The 18,753-nt window shown below is 45.6% G+C and overlaps 1 protein-coding gene across 1 annotated transcript in view; it reads right to left on the bottom strand.

Annotated features, from left to right (window-relative positions):
• Nucleotides 1-17,610, bottom strand: part of LOC144118880 (uncharacterized) — a 50,767-nt gene extending 33,157 nt beyond the window's left edge. Inside the window, exon 1 of the mRNA XM_077651663.1 lies at nt 17,341-17,610. Coding sequence (XP_077507789.1) covers nt 17,341-17,364 — 24 coding nt within the window. The 5' untranslated portion in view covers nt 17,365-17,610. The remainder of the gene's footprint in view (nt 1-17,340) is intronic.
• Nucleotides 17,611-18,753: the final 1,143 nt, after the last annotated feature.

The raw sequence follows: 18,753 nt of genomic DNA, 5'->3' as shown, positions 1-18,753 counted from the left end.
CCCGGATTTAGGGCGATGCCTGAGAGCAGTCGTAACGAAGACGAGTAGTTAGAAACGCGGTTCAGCGCTGCCGTTCATTACTCGCGGCGGAAGCCGGTCGGCTGACACCGATTATTGCCCTAATGCTGGGAGACGCCGGGGTCACGAGTTTTCAGGAAGCCGGCGACACGTGAGAATATTTTTGATTTATTTTCATGCGTTCTTCTTTTTACTTTGTACGGGAGAGGGTTTCATTGGTTTGGTTTGGTTTATGGGGGTTTAACGTCCCAAAGCGACTCAGGCTATAAGGGATGCCGTTGTGAAGGTCTCCGGAAATTTCGACCGCCTGGGGTTCTTTAACGTGCACTGACATCGCACAGTACACGGGCCTCTGGAATTTCGCCTCCATCAAAATTCGACCGCCGCGGCCGGGGTCGAACCCACGTGTTTCGGGCCAGCAGCCGAGCGCCGTAACCACTTAGCCACCGCGGCGGCGGTGGGAGAGAGCTTGAGTAATACTGTGGAAGTATGGCGCGTGGCACGTAAACCTAGTGCATGTATAGCCAATCATTTTGAGGGTCCATTCCCTGAATGCCATTTTTAAAGCAATTTTTTATGTCTTTTCATGCTGTGCATTTTGGGAGAGAGTTTTGAACCTTGCGGAAACTATAAGGCGTGCCCTGCAGTTTGTAAACAACAATGTTTTAGTTTGTTCTGATTGGAAGATGAAAAATGTGGGCCAGGCTCCTAGATCTGTAAAACCGGGCCCCGGAGCCTGGAAAAGTTTTCTGAGCTAGATTTACATCCCTTGCATCTTCGACGATGCCGAGGAGGGATGATTTTCGCTTAGCCAGTACAATGGAAATGTGCTCACTGCTAAATCTTTTGTAAGAGAGAGAAAGAGTAAAACGTTTAATGGATAGAATGGTTGGGTGCGCCTTCATTCCAGGAACACATTGGTTTTTGCCACCGCTCTTGCCCAATTCTCCAGCCAAAGCTGGTCGTCCGAATGTTATCTGGACAGCGCCGCCTCTCAGTTCTCTGTTGGTGCGTTTTTGATTCTTGGTAGAGCTGGGTTTTTCTGGAATGCCCACACCATATGGTATAGGTCAGCCACCTCACCCCAGAAGGCGCAGTGCGGATCGTAGGAATTTGAAAAGATATAGCTGAATTTGACAGGATTTATATAAGTACTCGATTGCAATTTTCTTAGGATGACCCCTTGCTCCCTCTTCAGATTTTTGTGCGGTTCGGCGTATACTTTCCTCGTTAATCTCAAATGTTGGAGTAGGTCCCTGTAGCTAAATAGTGGTTGAGAATAATTATGTTCCTGCGAATATTGGGGGACCCTGGGGTAATAGCGCGCGGGCAGTGGCGTGAGCGCCTTAGTTTCCAACATCCCCATAGTGTCCTGGAGTCCATATGACTGTGCATTTAAAGTCTATATCTTCTTCAGTTCTGAGTATTCTGTTTGCGTCTTTACTGATCCGTCCTCTTGTATAGTCACGACATGCACTCTTGGAGTCCGTAATTACACACGAGACCTTCCCGGAAACCACTGCCAAAGCTATCGCCGCTTGCTCAGCCTGGGCGATTCTCTGGAATCGAATTGATGTCCCATAAACTAATTTCCTGAGCGCATTCGTGCATGCTGTCGTTGATATCCCGTTGACCGGTCCTGCCGAGTTCACATAAATTTCCTCTTCCATAGCGCCTCATGTTCTCCTGATGTGTAAATTCCTGTATAAAGCTTCAGTTTACCTTCCCTCAATTCAAGTGTTGCCTGACCTAGTCTGTCATACCATCTCGGACGGTGGGGCACCTTTTGGTGGAGCCCGTTTAAAGAAGTGTCGAACCGTAACTGTCTTGGTAGGACTTAGCTGGTATGTTGCCTAATGGCCAATTATGCATTGATTTCGCTTGGTCTGCCTTGAAAGAACTCGCTAGCAAAGCGGACCTGGGTCAAATTAATTTGTCGGATACGATGTGCCAGAAAGAAAAACTGGTAATGGCGCAAGAAACAGGGACACAGAAGGCACACAAAAGACAGGACTGACGCCAACTCAGACTTGAGTATCTTGCAGACGCGCCTGACGTGCCCCCAAGATGGCTGCAGAACACCGAATAATGACTGAACCTCCAAAGGAACTATTTTCCGTTTCAAGCAGTAGGAGACCACTCGAGACTGGCACGTTGAGACGGCAATCAGGTTGAGACACGTAATGGCAGGTTCGGTGCGGAAACTTCGAAAGAGGAAAGGGCCCATTGTAGGAGAAATATGGTCAAGTAAAACTCTAGTTGGGCGAGTTGGTTCATGTTGAAAGAAAAACTGGTAATGGCGCAAGAATAAAAAGAACCTCTTTTGAAGTTTCCGCACCGAACCTGCCGTTACGAGTCTCAACCTGATTGCCGTCTCAACGTGCCAGTCTCGAGTGGTCTCCTACTGCTTGAAACGGATAATAGTTCCTTTGGAGGTTCAGTCATTATTCGGTGTTCTGCAGCCATCTTGGGGGCACGTCAGGCGCGTCTGCAAGATACTCAAGTCTGAGTTGGCGTCAGTCCTGTCTTTTGTGTGCCTTCTGTGTCCCCGTTTCTTGCGCCATTACCAGTTTTTCTTTCAACATGAACCAACTCGCCCAAACTAGAGTTTTACTTGACGATCTGCCGGCTGTTTTGCAAATTAAATTGTCAAAGGCGCTTCAAACAGGAGGCTCATTGTGAGCTGCCACGGTTGTCGGCCTCGCCTGTCGCGTTACCATCGCCTCGCGTTCATAACGATTCCGGTATAGTTTGGCTGCATAACCACAGCTGCTGCTGGAAATGAAAATGAATTCTGCTGCGCGCGCTGTAACAATGGGGACCTCGCGTTGTAAGGAGTTCAGCGGAGTGCTAGCGAAGGTATTGCCTAGACCGCGATCTGCGAAAGCGAAGGGGCGAGAATTGTATCAGCATCGCCAAGAGACGACGCGAGAAGGATATGAGTGTACTCTAGCGAAGGGAACGTGTTAATCACCCCACGAATGAAATGAATTGAATGAATGAAGAAAGGCCAAAGTCATGTTCCTTCTTCTGACCTTTCCACCCCTCCCCACTTTAAAGCTGCCCTCTATACCTGTCTCAGAAGGCGACCTTCTGCTAAACATTACTATCGAATCGGACTATACAATCTGGCGGCGGCAGACGATTTTTTATGCTAACAAAGTGAAAAATGATCGACGGTCGGGACCCTACTTCTACTGGGAGTCTCGAAGCCTAACTGCAGTTACGAGCATTGAAATGCGTTGATTTCAGTACTTCAAATCCAGTGGAAAAGTTTGCCGTGTTAATCCCAGCGCCATTACTGCGAATGAAAGTGAATTTCGACAAACACACATATTGAAATCACGCCATTGATTTCCATGCTAGTTATATCGCCAGAATGAAGCACATTTATCCGCTGGCCTCGACATAAAAAACATCAAATCTTTATAATTTCGCGACAATTGCATAACGATCTCAGAAAGGTCGCTGACTGACGGCCTGAGTTTCTGAGAAATGTGTATAGTTTTCCTTCGTAGCCTTATGGCTATGCTTCAGCGGATGCCAATGAGTAATTACTCCCTTATTACAAATTTACTGCACTTTGGGGCCTTTCCCTAAACATTCGACCAACACTGTTCCCACTTCGGGTTATTGATCAATTCGTCTCGCCCTACCATAAGCTTGTCGTCTCACTTAGCTCACGTGGTAGAGCGACTGCTCCGATGAAGCGGTGGTCCTGAGTTCGAACGCCGGGCCAGTAGGAGTTTTCTTTTAACTACGAAGTTTCAGAGAAAGCTGTATAGCTTTCCTTTGTAGCCGTAAGGCTTTGCTTGGGTGGATGTCGATGAGTAATTACTCCCTTATTGCAAATCTACTCCACCTTTGGGGATTCCCCTAATCTTTTGACAAACGACCTGCGAGCTGTCACTCTGGCATATCTTCCGAGATAGTCTGTGTATTTCAGAGTTTTTTTCTCATTTTGAAGAATATGTGTCAAAAAATGGTAGGAGCTTAAATTAGTTAAACCGAGTAGGAAGTGCGAAAGCTTTTGCGCACAGATGCAGTTTGAAGTAGACGACGACGTGCAACGCACAGCGCGAGAGTGTATTGCAGCCACGGCAATAGCGTAGTGCTCCCGTTCAGTGGCCAGGGAAGCTGATCTTTTTTTTTTTTTGAAGCGATGTTTATTGCCACAGGGCATAAAACTATGAAATGAGGAAGCTGATCTGTTCGTGCCTTCGCGGTTTCGAAATACAGTCGCGGCAATATTTCCTTTATTACTGAAGGTTGACCTAGGTCAGTCTCAATGTCATGCAAGCTACAATATTATTGGTTGAGTTGGATCACGTTAAGTAATACTTTAGCACTAAAACAAACTTGCAGGCTCGCCTGTACTGGGCCCTTATTATGTTACTCCCTGAAATGCAGTCGCGTGTTCTTTGATGCAGTAGGCATCTTCTCGTAGTGTTTCTACCCATACCTGTCTGCCTCTACCTCATAGAATTTGACACGTGCGCTGGTGGCACTAGCGTGTCTTGCCCAGCTGTGAAAAAAAAAAGTTCCGGTGGACTAAGGAAAAAGCCCCTGTGTTTAGCGATGCTCAGGGCTACTTTCCTCTCATTTGTTTACTGCCTGATTACACTTCTCTTCCACTTGAGTAATGACCTGGCAGGCCTTTAAAAATGTACTATTAGTAACAAAATATATAAAACAATCTCGCGATTTTTTTTGACCCTTATACATAGCCTTCATTGAATATAAGAAAGCATTTGACTCAGTGGAAACCTCATCTGTCATAGAGGCATTGCGGAATCATGGTGCAGATGAGCCTTATGTCAATATACTGGAAGATGTCTAGAGAATCTGCTTAGCTACCATTCTTCTTCATAAAGACAGCAATAAAATTCCAATAAAGAAGGGCGTCCGGCAAGGAGACACGATCTCGCCAATGCTATCCACCGCCTGTTTACAGGATGTATTCCGAGGCCTGAAATGGGAACAGTTGGGGATAAGAGCTAATGGACAATATCTAAACAATCTGCGATTCGCTGATGACATTACCGTGATGATTCACTCAGGAGATGAGCTGCAAAGCATGATCAATGATTTAGACAGGCGGAGCAGTACCGTGGGTCTAAAAATTAACACGAAGAAAACCAAAGTAATGATCATCACACTAGCAAGGAAAGAACAGTTCACAATTGGCAACGAGGTGCTGGAAGTGGTAAAAGAATACGTCTACTTCCCCAGCAGCACACCTAATCGGCCCAATTTCAGAAATGGATGGTTTCACTCTGGTCCTTTGCAGGACCAACATTTGCCAGTACGTTTCCAATATTGGGCCGATTCGGTGTGCTGTTGGTGTTAGGGCAGGCAGTGACAGCTGATCCGGATCATGAGGGAAATAACCAGAAGGATAAGAATGGCGTGGAGCGCGTATGGCATGTTCTCTCAGATAATGAATGGCAGTTTACCAATATCTCTTAAAGGGACTATGCCAAGAATTCAAAGTCGCTTGTAAATGTTTTCTATGTTTAGAAATGATGCTAATGAGCATTCGCACCAAGCATAAGTCTTCGGAACTGAGTCGGCAATTTATTATAAATTAAAAAAACGTGTTTTTTTTTTAAATTCGCGGGCCGATTGGTGTGCTCGTAGTGACCGATTTTGGAACTAAAATCGTGGAAGAAAGACGTCACTGTACCATGGCGTCGCCAGGCCACCACACGCTGTCATTCGCTGGAGCAACGACAGCCACGACGTCATGGGCACACTTCCGGTAGCCGTGAAAATCGTCTGCTCGTGCCGCCGCGCGACCCTCTCGGGCAAGCGCTGGCCAGGGCATTGCCTTCGCGCATAAGGTTTCAATTTTCCTCTGCCGCCTCCTGTCGGGAGTTCCGGAGCCACTCGCACGGCTCTTCGTGGGCACGCATAGGGCTCGATGCCCATCGCGGCCGTAAGAGCGAGCAGTCGCACCTCGAGGTCCGGGTTAATTGCTGCTAACTACCACAGACGAAAAGCAAAGAAACCCGACGCGCACCGCAATCCAGGAAGGTGAAGAGAGACCGGAGAGATGCCGCCACGGCGCCGACGCTGCTGCTGGAGGGCTAGGAGCGACAACCGGAAGTTGCAAAGCGAACGTCATCTGATGACGTATTCAAAGGCGGGGCCCAGTCCCAGACCTGTTTTCTTTATTTTTGTCTGGTGCCTTGGCTCTACGAGTTGAGGGGGGAGAGGAGGAGCGTAATTTTTAATCGTCTATATCTTCGCTGTTATTGATGCTAGCTCAAAAATTCTTGCACTGGGCTGACGAGTGATCGAATGCCTATCTGTCGTCTGTTTTACGTAATCTCAATTAATTTATTGCATAGTCCCTTTAAGAGAAAAGTATGCAACAGCTTTATACTACTGGTACCCCCCTATGGGGCAGAAACGTGGAGGCTAACGGAAAGGGTTCAGCTTAAGTTCAGGACAACGCAGCGGCCCACGGAAAGAAAAAAAAATGATAGGTGTAACGTTAAGTGACTTTAAGTGACCGGAAGCGGGCAGAGTAGGTGAGGGAGAAAACGCGGGTTAATGACATCCTAGTCGAAATCAAGAGGAAGAAATGGGCTTGGGCAGGGCATGTACTGTGAAGGCAAGATAACCGCTGGCCCTTAAGGGTAACGGAGTGGATTCCAAGAGAAGGCGAGCGTCGTAGGTGGCAGCAGAAGGTTAGGTGGGCGGATGTCATTAAGAAATTTGCAGTAATAAGGTAAGTGCAGCTGTCAAAGGACACGGTTAATTAGAGAGACATGGGAGTGGCTTGGGTTTATGGGGGTTTAACGTCCCAAAGCGACTCAGGCTATGAGGGACGCCGTAGTGAAGGGCTCCGGAAATTTAGACCGCCTGGGGTTCTTTAACGTGCACTGACATCGCACAGTACACGGGCCTCTAGAATGTAGCCTCCATCGAAATTCGACCACCGCGACGGGGATCGAGCCCGCGTCTTTCGGGTCAGCAGCCGAGCACCATAACCATTGAGCCACCGCGGCGGCTCATGGGAGAGGCCTTTGCCCTACAGTGGGTGTAGCCAGGCTGATGATGATGAAGGTGGCTGGCTGCCGCTATTTTGTAGCCACTAGTCTAAATTTCCATGCCGCTCTTATCACGGCGTCGGGCACTTTCAATGCAGCAAGGGATTTTATCCCTTCCACACCAGGTTACTGCGGCACCAGAATCGGGGCGCTACTTTAAGCATCCGCAGTGCAGATTTCACGAACAGCTATGTCCATCAACAGACTATAGCGGTACCCGAAACAAGAAATCAGCTGTTGTTTAAAAAGACCAGTTGTCGCGCCGCCGGCACAAAGCGAGTCACACCGGCAGTGGAGTTGCAGTAAGAACTGTACTGACTAAAGAATTTCGCCGTCACTATAGGTAGGCTTTCACAGGGATATAGAGGAGACCACAAGAATTCTTTAGTTCTCGAGAAGGCTTTAAACATAAGACAAGCTGGGCTGAAGTGTACCGTGTCGATCCCAGTGCCATCACACACAGGATAGCGAGAAGAGCAAGCAGTTTTTGTAGTGCCTTTCCGCGCGACTTGCGCGTGGTTACAGGCATAAGCATCTCCGGCCTGTCGAAGCCGCACGGTGCGTGGGTCAGCTTTACTGGACCGCATCGAGAGTAGCTAGGCAAATAACGTTGTCAGTCAAACGCGAGCCACTACTAGTTCAAAACATAATCTCGCGTTCGTAGCGTCCTCAGTGGCTGACTGCGGCAGTTTCTATCCGCACAGTGGGAAAAATTCGGCGCCGTGTGGGCACTGCAGGCTGCCGATTGCGCATGTTAGCGAGTTTGAGTAAGGTTTCTGGTGCTGGCATGGTGTGTGTTAACAATTTATGTTTGTGCTTCAAATGTGCCGATGTAGTATTATATTGTCGACGCGGCTTCGAAAGAGCCACTTTTTTCAAGCAAATGCAAACCGCAACCGAAAAGCAAGTTTGGAGTGTCTATGTATGTGTGATTACATCCACTTACTAGCTCGAAGCGGTAGCTGCGATTACGCGTCATTGAAAGTTGGGTGGTATAAAGTGCGAAATGAAAGCGCAGTCACTGAACATGCATCTGCTTAGCTATTGAGCCCAGGATAGGGGGGGGGGGGGGTGTAGCCGTTTTTTTTATCAGCCTGCTCAGCGCACGGCCTCGTGCCGCGGCCACGAGAATGTCGACAGTTCGAAATCCATTGAACTCGACCACAAGAATTGCTTGCACGCCGCAGATGGCTGATCTATTAGGTACCCTTTAGCATACAAGGAGGGATCTCATCGGCGTTAGACTCAGGAAATCACGACAGCTGTCTGATGAGCGCTAGATTTGTGCAGCGTGGCACATGTGCGTATATAGCGTCCATTGTATCAGGGCGATAACATCCGCACGAAAAACAAATTGCGCACAGCTTCCAGTCATAAGTTCTGAAGAAACGCGAAAACCGGTGCTGGCAAGTTCTGAGCAGTCTTCCAGACTAGATGTCCTGAATGGAAGAAATGAAGATTTTATCGCCATGCGTTTCAAGCTACCTGCGATGGCGTTGATGGTTGGAATCTTCTGGAGGGTATCAAATAGAGGAAAACATACATGGCATGCTCAAATGGGCGGCACATCAAATGACTCAGCAGAGACAGCCGCACCGGTTAACTGAAAACAATTCATTACAGAAATTTTCTTCCGGCTCCAACGCTAGCTCATCTCACTTGCGTATGTTGGGTTCCTGTCTCTAATGAACGCCTTCCCCGTGTTTCTGTTCTGAGCTGCACATTCACTGCCAACTTGATCGGGTGTCTACCAGTTTTCTCCCTATCTTCTTCGGTCGCCCGGGGCCCTCTTGGTTTTGATGTCCACCTTCGACACTTTTCTTCCGAGATGTATGTCATATCTTCTCGTGACATGTCCAAATCAGCGAGCCTTGGTTGATGTCGCATCGGTCTTAGTAATGCCTAAGCATTACTTGCATCAGGCGTGGCGTCTACAGTAAGTGTCCACACTTTTCGTTCACGAAGTATTTCGAAGTAAGCTCGTGAAAGTTCGGAGGAGCGCCGCTCAAGCTGCGCGAGAAGTTGCTCGGGAAGTGCAACGTGGGTCGCACAACCCCTACCGGTGGCTGTGATAGGATTAGCTACCTGCCAGTGCAGTTGCGCATCGCTTAACCGCTGCTTCATAGCGCTGGCAGTGGCACGAGGATTCGCCGCCATTTATGAATGTTGAGTACAGAATCACCAGTTCTGCATAAATGGGCATTAACCAACGGAGGTTCGAAAGATGTGCGGTTCGATAGCCAACGCGAACTAAGTTACACAACGCACAAAATACCGCATATATAGTCAACTACAAACGCTCCAAAGGAAGCAGCAGTAGTGAACAATGATTTCGCGTTCATAGCACGCAAGAAGACTTGTGTCCCCGGTAGTTTGTCTTCCTGTGTTACAGAAACTACAGTTGACCAAAAATGTTATATGTCTGTTGTCTAGTGAACCTTCCGCTTCTATTCTTTCCAACGTCATGTGGATGGGGAGGACAAGTTGCAGAAGCATCTCGAGTATTTCCAACAAAGGAAACTGCGCTCGTATAAGATCTACGGCGATGGGAACGATGCCGTCGCACTCTAGCAGCGGCCTCCCTGTGTGTTGATTGGTCTGTCGCCATTTCTTACATTCCTAAAAAGGTAGCGCTGGGGACGATGGACTAGTACAAGAACTGGATACAACAGCTCTGAACTGGCAACTTTATTAACGCGTAAGCATTTTATGGCTATGTTTGCGGTTTCGTGTCATCACGATCTTGTCATCGCGAAAACGTTCGAACGAATTAAGTTAAAAGAAAAAGAATGGTTGCATTAGATAGAGCATCAAAAATCCACGCAGACGAAATCGTCTGGTGCATGTGGGGTTAAAAATGGATTAATTAGAGCCAAAAACGTCAAAAACGTGGGCGGGGCCGGAGCAAAAGTGTCGCCAAATTTGAAAACAGCGGAAGTGGGTGAAGCTAAAGCGTGGTGCCAAATTTGAAAAACCGGAGGTGTGGACGGAGCGAAGCGTGAGTAAAGAGTAAAGAGAGGCAAAGAGGGGCGAGGAGGCGTCAATGCTTACGCATTCCTCCAATGCGGGGGCCGCAGTTTTCTCTTACTTTTTTCAAACACAACCGAACATCACCTTTTTATGCTGGGAGAGAAAGCTCACAAGCAAAACAATGCAAAGATACTCACGAGCAAGGTTTTACAAGGACGAATCGAGGTAAAACCATTCGACTCGCCACTTTTCTATTCGTTACCCGCACAAAAATAGAGATATAAAAACGCAACAAAACAAAAGAGGTGGTTGAGGGCATAGGCGAAAAAAAAAACGAACAATACATGATTAGCGCTAAAACACTTAACTATAACAATGTGAATGAAAGCCAACAGAAAACACGGCTAATGCGGTAACAAAGGAAAACTGCAAAAATAAAATCAAATAAAAGCCTGCAAATGACACGGCTAAAGAGTGACTGCAATCAAAGCGCTAAAAACGATTAAAACTGAGAAACCGTGCCAACATTTAAAGCGGCCTAAGGTGATCAAGACAGAGACAAAAGCATGACAGCGTTAAAACTCAGATGTAATTAAGGTGGAATGAAAACAAAAAATAACACGGGCGAGGTGGCAAATAAACAGGGGCGCGAAAGCCCTAGGTATGCTGAGAATTGTATCATACATTGCTGAATTTCTTACAGCATCAACTGCCGCCGCATCAGACTGGAACTACTTCAAGGCGGTAGTTAGCATATTTACCTTGAGAGATTTCGGTCCCTCAAGTGAAGGCTGAAAACCGTTGCTATAGCTATGTCCTGTCACTTCAGCATAACTGCCGTTTTACCTGTAGAAGAGCTCAAGTCGCGAAGCGGTGCACCAGAAATAAAAGAAATGCCTAAGAGTTGACCCGTCTTATAACGCGTAGCGTGATCATCAGAGACTCCCGTTAGTCACTACTGGCAGTGCACATGCAGACAGGATTCCTGACAGTGATAAATCTTCGTCTGCCTAAACGCAGTACATGCAACGTATGAGACCTGATAAAGTACTAAATAAGCAAAAAATCTTGATAAGTCTGGTTAGCTTTGGGATCGTTGTTTGGAAATACTAGTTGAAAGACACGCAGTGCGAAGCGTGCTGTTCTCTGCTTGACTGATGGGATCATAATTTAAGATTGTCGCTTTACTGTGAGAGCATTAAAGAACGACGCAGCCTAGTGCATCGCATAGAATGCACCCTCGCTCATATCCCTCTTTTTTCACACTCGGCATTCATCTTTACTAACATACGTAAAAATGCTTGCTCAGTGCGATTAGGGCTATTAGTGGACTCAGCTGATAGAAAACAATTTTAGTTATAAAATTAAGTTGAACTATTTTCTTTTCAAAAATTAATAGTAAAGGTATCATCTTTAATAAAACGAGCTCTTGGGCGAGTTGGTTACTTACCTTAGGCATAGTAGCAGAGGAAAAAAAAAAACACTCGTTCTTCTTTTTCTGTGTATTTTTCTGCGCTGCTACTATGCCTAAGATATCTTTAAATCTATCTATAATCGTCGCAATAGCTGTTTTGAAAAGCAGGCCTAAGTAACAAGAAAAAACGATGAAAATCGGGGCGCAAACAACTCGGAGACACAGAAATAAGACCACAGGATGAGCGCCTTCGTGTTTGTGTCTCCGTTTTGTTTGCGCCCCCATTTTCGTCATGAACAGCTTCCAACTATCCTAACTTTCTATTCTGGTGAATAAAAAACACACCATCTCATCAACTCCTTATGAACCATTCCACTAGACAGTAAGCTAAATCGGATATTACTTTAAGACAAGCTCTGTAAATAAGTCATATTTATGCTTCATTTTGCTATGGAGGCATCCCTACATGAAAAGTTAGGTACACTTCACTCTTGCTTCTTTCAGTCGCACATTGCGTACAGGATTAAGAATTGAGTTGTCATGTCTCAATTATATTGAACCTGTGATATATTACAGAAGAGACATAAACGGTTTATTATCTCTCTAGCACGTGGCAAATGGTCGCTACCACTATTCATACACTCCAAAAGGACGCTGTACCAATGCGGTGTGACTGTCGCACCGTCTTAAAAGTATACAAAGGAAGACGTAACCACTATTCCCGTCAACTAGGTTTAGCTGCCCAAAAATATTAACGCGCTGTTTCCGGAGTGAAATTTTAAACAACACTATCGCATAACCATTATGACCAATGGCGTCTGAAATAGGCAACTGCTAAAGTCTGCAGCAATATATAATAATGTACTATTCACTCCTTATATCTAATATAATAACGTTGAAGAAATAGTTTTTTGCGTAGATTTTTTAACCATAAACATACTACGAATGCAATAACATAAAAAGTATAGGTATAAACGTTGAGTTCTATCACTTTATTGCTTAAGACCTACAGCATGATGCAGTGACTCTTGTGTATCGCTGCTGCTGTCGTGTATACTTAGGGCAAGAAATAAAATGATATTCGCATTATCACGCTAACGTTGTCAGTGTACTGCTCTATATTAACAATATCATAAGCAGTTAGTAAGCTTACTATTTTGCTGATTACGCGCTGTGTGCAATCATTTTTTGTATTCGTACATGCAGTCTTACGCACCTCTCATTCATGTTTCTGCACATATACCCTGGACTAGTCTACAGAAATGAATCCTATAAATTCTCTATACGTAGAAGAATGCCTTTGATAATAACAATAATAACCTGCAAAAGTAGCAATTACAGGCGATTTGTTGTTGCGTCAGTGCTCGCTCAAGGTACCTACCCACAGCTTCCACTGTCGAAAATGCCGCTGGATGCTACGTATCTACAAGACGCGCTCCAATTCGCCTCGAAATGGTGGGGTCAATTCAACATGTGCAGTCGATCTACGCTTAGAAGCTGAACATTACAAAGTACTGTGAGGTTACTTCTACTTACTAAATTCAGCAGTTGCCTTTCTGCGAGCCATAAGCGTCCTGAAGGAGGTTGCAATTGCAAGATGCTGTTCGTTAGGCGCCGACCTGCTCATGTATTCCTTCTAATCATTCGCGACAGTCAGTACACTTTCTTGTTTCGATGTACAGATAATACGGAAGGGTAGGACAAAATGCATTCATCAACTCAAATGTTTTATCTTAAAACACTAAATCATATCTTAAGCTTAAATGCTGACGCTCATGATTTAAACCTGAAAATACCCTTAAAGATTTAAGGACGCTTTCTTCCTGTATTGCTAAATAAGGCCGCAGTGCTAAGCGCTATCCTCAGAACTGTGCCTTCGCACGATGGAGTTTGTGAAAAACCGCCAAACGGCTGGATCGTGCAGCTGGCAGAAGCCAAGCTTCACATGTATGTTTATTTTATTTTTAATTCTCGGAGCTTGCGAGCGAGTCTCATTCCGTACAAGTGTTGCCTGTTCCAGCTGTGATAGCGGAATGTCGCTTTTGTTTTGAAACGCCGTCCTTGATTGTGCAAGGGTAGGAAAAAGCACGTGAACATAATTTTTCTTCCTCAAAAACTACACCTAAAGGCTAGCTACTAAATAGCTTATTGTTGTCGAGCCCTTGGAGTTACACTTCATCGTCAAAAGGTCGCCAAGCACAACCCGATGACTTTAACATAAAGAACACAGTAGATGTTCTACTCCTAAGTCTGTATATTTGAGGAGTTCTTTAAGCCTTATACTGCTATTACGCCGAGCACATTTAACTTCTTAGACCCTTACAAACATTCCCTTATTCTGAGCATGTATCGAACATAAACCTGGTTTGGAAGTCGCCATTTTTTTTTTCTCCAACAAACTCATATCCGTCAATATTCCCCGAGCCTTCAGTTGTCCTAGCGCAGTTTCTCCTTATTCTTCTTTTGCCGCCGTGGTGGCTTAGTGGTTGCGGCGCTCGGCTTTTGGACGTTAAACCCCCATAAACCATAAACCAAACCTTATTGTACTTTTGCATTACCTTTGCGCCAATCAATGTCAACCTAGGCTACATCGGAATCGTGTGCGCTATTTTACAGCATAAGTTACATGCTTCTTTTCCGCTCCTCCACTTTGTTTACCAAGCTCTTCTTTATTGCAACAAACGGATACTGTAGTCTTCGTACTGGTGTTAAAGCACGCCAACACTAAGCCGTAGCCTGAACGTTGCCATTACAAGCATAACTTGGAGATGATAGCACTCGTTACTGCAGTCGCCGCTTACTTACCATAATACACTATACAGAGCTCGCACTGGTTGGGCGGAGCTTCCGTTTCATGAATGTGTTGCTTTAAGTTTACAGTAGTAGCTGCTTGGGCACCGATAGATTCTAGACGCCATTCCGAACGAATAAGGACTATAGTACCTTATTCAAAGCATCCCTTTGATTTGTTGCACGCAGCGGGAAGTAGTCATGCATAGACGAGAGCCATACATGCGACATCGGCACGGCTAAAACACAGAAGGTGTCGTGAATCAACTAACGTTTTTACAAAAAAAAAAAAACTTCCTCTCACGCTCACCGCTCTGTGACGAGTGCGCTGCCGTCACTACTGAAAGTGCCAGCGTTCGTCGGGTATATTTTGTGAGGCAACTATAGTTATTAATCTTCGCTCCCCCCGAGTGACTTGACGCCCACGCATACCACTGCTCTTGTATACACAGCACGCGAGAAGCGCTCCTGCCGGCTATGCCCAATGTGCGGCAGCATGTGACACCTGAACGAGTGAGGACGCGGGAAGACACTGGAGTCGGCGGCTTTCAGTAGTGTCGCCCGCGTGTTGTTCAGTGGAGTGGCACTACGGGGCAACTATGACCGGTGGTGCGGCGCTCAACTTCAAAGAGTTTTATCTCGTCTAAAATAAGTAAGAACACTGCGAGAAATATCCCTGAGTGAAATGAAGATAAGAAAAACTACCAGTTGAGTCTCATTTAGTATTTTTTTTTATTAGGAACACCCGAGCTTAGGCAATGTTCAGAAAAACGCTGAAGCGAAAAAAGAAAGCACTGGTTTTTTGCAACTTCTTCTCTGGAAAACTCAAAAGGCTTTTCGCAAGGCCAGAGAAAATATTTTTCCGAAGCTATTCGGGAACACTATTTTCAATAATTCAAAAAAAGAGTAATAGATTTTAAGAGATAAATCGGAGACGATCGAGCGCAAACTGGTCCGTTTGGTGTGGAATGCACTTATCACATTTCTCTCTCTGGTGAACTGCACAGCGAATGCATCTTTCTTCGTGGCCTCTTTGTCAAATCTGTTTGTCTTCGAGGAAAACGACGGCAGCAGTGCACACGGCAACGTTGACACTTGCTTTCCTCACCTCTGTGTGCATGGTCATCTCCTCGCTATCTTATCAATAAGTACGCCGGTCTATATCAGCAAGTTTCCTTTGATGCAGACATGTTTGTGCATTTGTTGCCCCTATTTGGCTAATAGGCCATATCGTGCCCTCCCATCCAACCTCATGTTTTCTCACGGGCACTTGCAGGAAGTGAGAATGACTCAGCTCTGTTGGTGTATGTAGCAGGAGGAAGAAAGGATTTCAGAGGTTACAGTTTGAGTCTTGACTAGAGAACGGAAACAAGGGATTTTTCGCATTAACTGCTCTTAAACGGAATGAACACTGTTTGAGCTAAGTTCTCGCGCATCCTTGAACATGTATCGTAGACTTTTCCGCACTGGGCTTGTTACAAGTTCGTCTTACCTGACCAGACGTTACCTTACCTAAGGCAATCAAGACCATGCACACCGCTTGCGTCGCTCACTGGCCCCTTTTAGTTTTGTTAAACGCTTCTATCTTTGAAAACCGGGTACGACGAAGACTAGCTTGATAGCTTCGGCGCGAAAAAGATGACTTTTTGAAAGCAGACGTAAGAGCTACAAGCTTGATTTGTAACCTCGATGCACAGGCGGAGCAGTTGTCGACAACACTGAAGTTAGGGTAACACCACCGACATCCCGACACCCCAACTGCCAGCACGCTTGCCTATTTCCAAGGCTGTCGCTCTATAACTAACGAGCCATGCAAATCACCTGCGCATGTACATCAGCATGAGGGTAACTGAGGTCACTTGGTGCGCGCTCTGAAAAAGCAGTGCATGTTAAAAGCCGCTGAGGATGCTTGATTTCGCCCATAAGCATAAGGTGGAAGCAGCTTTGTTAGAGTAGAAAGAGAAGCTAATTGCCCTTCGTTATTCGAATGCATTTTTTTTTCAGAGCAAAATAGGACGTAACGAAAGAGACATACGTGACCACATATACGTAAGCACAAACAAGAAGCCTGAAACTGCCAGACCACAAGTGCTTGCCTCATCACTTCGCTTAAAATAACATAAAAACATAGAATCAAATAAACATCTTTAGAAAACCAGCAGATTCACCTGGGCGCAAGTGTCATGCGTCACGTGTGACGTGCCATGCCTTGCCTAATCTGCGCTGAAAAATGTATTCGAATAAAACTAAATTTGGTCAGAGTGGTGACTCACTCCAAGCCATTTATTTGATTAATTACACATACGACCACAGGATAAAGCAGTAGTTTTTGTAGAGGTATTATATGTAGCAAATTATATACCCAGAAGGCCCGTTAACACATTACTAAGAGGGAATGGAATACGTCGCAATAAAAGAATATGAAAAATAAAAAAAATGGATGCTGATAATTTTTTATATCTAGTTAACCCTGAATATTTGGCCTCTAAGGAGCAATAAGTTGTGCCTTAAGATAGAAATGCCGTGCATAGGTATTAAAGACATAAAAGTTTGACAAGGTCAGATTGCAAACAGCTTCACTATAGTTTACAGTGTAACGGCTCGGGACGTGCTCACAGCTCAGCATGTCACCTTTCAGGTACCTAACCTCTTAGGCTGAAACGGCTACGATAAGAACAAAATGAATTTGAAGTCCAATACCTCCCGGCATTTCGTGTAATATTTTGTTTGCAGGTGAGTATGAGCCGCGAAGGCGAGACAACGGTTTCCGCCGGCGCAATGCTATCATCCTCTTGTGAGCCAGCCTGCAGGTTAGGCTCACGCTCGTAACATTCAGTCAACTGATTACGAGTAGCGGAGAGGTAGTTTGGACACGGTTATTTGGTTGTTATTTACAGGTTCGACGAAGTCACCTGATATAATTAGAAATTACAGACACGATCTTCAAGCAAGCGGCTTGCTGACTGATATTCCAATAAAGTATAAATTTCTCAAACCAAATGTAAACGGCACATGAAGTTAACTTAAAAAGCAGGATTGTGAAAGATGCATCCATCCGCCTCTAAGCACATCCCGTTCGAGCTTACTTACCGTGCTGCAGCTGTAGGTGCCCATTACTTGTGTGGCCTCGCAGTGTCTTGTATGCAACGCACACTGCCTCTTTCACAAAATAGAAGCCTGCCTTCCTGAACCTATCCTCCTCGCTTGTGATGTCACTTACAACGTCACTGAACATGAACGCAAGTCTGTTTTCAGCTACATCTTGTCGAAATGCCCGCCGGCTGCATCGCCTAGGCACAGATGTGCAGCTTAGGCGTTATGAGGTCTTCTGAGGTCTCTCCTCTCCTGCGAACGTCGTGAGCGAGCAGCGAGTCAGAACATAGGGTGAGTTGTCGACACTGCAAATGCTTGCTTCTCTAAGTCATCAATGAAATAAACACACTGCACTCGCACTTTGCTGCAAGAGACCGCACTAGCTGATGTTGAGATAAAGGAGAGGCATTGATACCGGTCATTTTCATAACATTGTTGCTCGATCTCGTGCAGAAATAGACAGGAGCAGGATAACTGCTTGGAAAACATTTGCAGGTGCTAACAAAAGTTCTCAAAACAGGAAAATCACAAAAATGTCTATATACTGAGCAGTTTAGGCATGAAGCCACGAACAGAAGAGCGTTTTATGCATTGCTTTGATAGGCCTGTGTCAGGCCGCGCATCGAGGCTACGAGAAAATTCAGCGTTTCCGTGGTTTCAGTATTGCGAAAGCACTTTTTTGTTACCTGTTGATTAGAAACCGCAGGAACAGTAGCAGTAAATATTGCTACATGGACAATAAAACATAAAACACAGAAGTGCTGCGTCAAACCCTAGCTTGGGAGCAGTCGAAGTTGTTGGCAGCTGTTGCTATGCGGAGCTTGTTTTCGCGATTAGCGTTTCCGAGAAACAGTGAACGTGGAAAGTTTCGCAGTCGCTGTCACCTTTGATGAATCTTTAATATTTCATTCGAATAAAGTAGCAACGACTAAAGTATTATACGCCAAGCTCCGGGTAAGTTATCTTCAGCACTGCTAATTGTCAAGCCGTGCGTCAGTAGAAATCGCGTTGTTGTGCTAGCACACAATACGCTGTAATTTGCATTTGAATGATGCTTGAAGAAATTATGCCGTTGGGTATGAGCAATGCGTGTAGGGCACCGGCTGTAGTTGTGTTGGTGGGAGAGTAACTGAGAAATAAAAGTGTGTACTGCGTTAGCACTATAACTCTCTTTCGGCGAAAAAGCCGGAAGTGTTTTGGTAAAGGTTCCCTGTGGACGTCGTGGACGTCTTTAATTAAGAGATATAGTAGATCGGGAGCGCATGGCAGCCAGTCCTTTTGCAGTAGACAGTACTCGCTACAACACAAGCAAAAACATGCTTTCATTTATGTGCAGGATAGACAGAGAGAGAAAGTGTGTGTGTGTGTGTGTGTGTGTGTGTGTGTGTGTGTGTGTGTGTGTGTGTGTGT

Source organism: Amblyomma americanum, chromosome 2 (genome assembly GCF_052857255.1).
Source record: "Amblyomma americanum isolate KBUSLIRL-KWMA chromosome 2, ASM5285725v1, whole genome shotgun sequence".
In the NCBI taxonomy this organism is placed as follows: Eukaryota; Metazoa; Arthropoda; class Arachnida; order Ixodida; family Ixodidae; genus Amblyomma; species Amblyomma americanum.
This window is presented reverse-complemented; position numbering and strand designations above follow the sequence as displayed.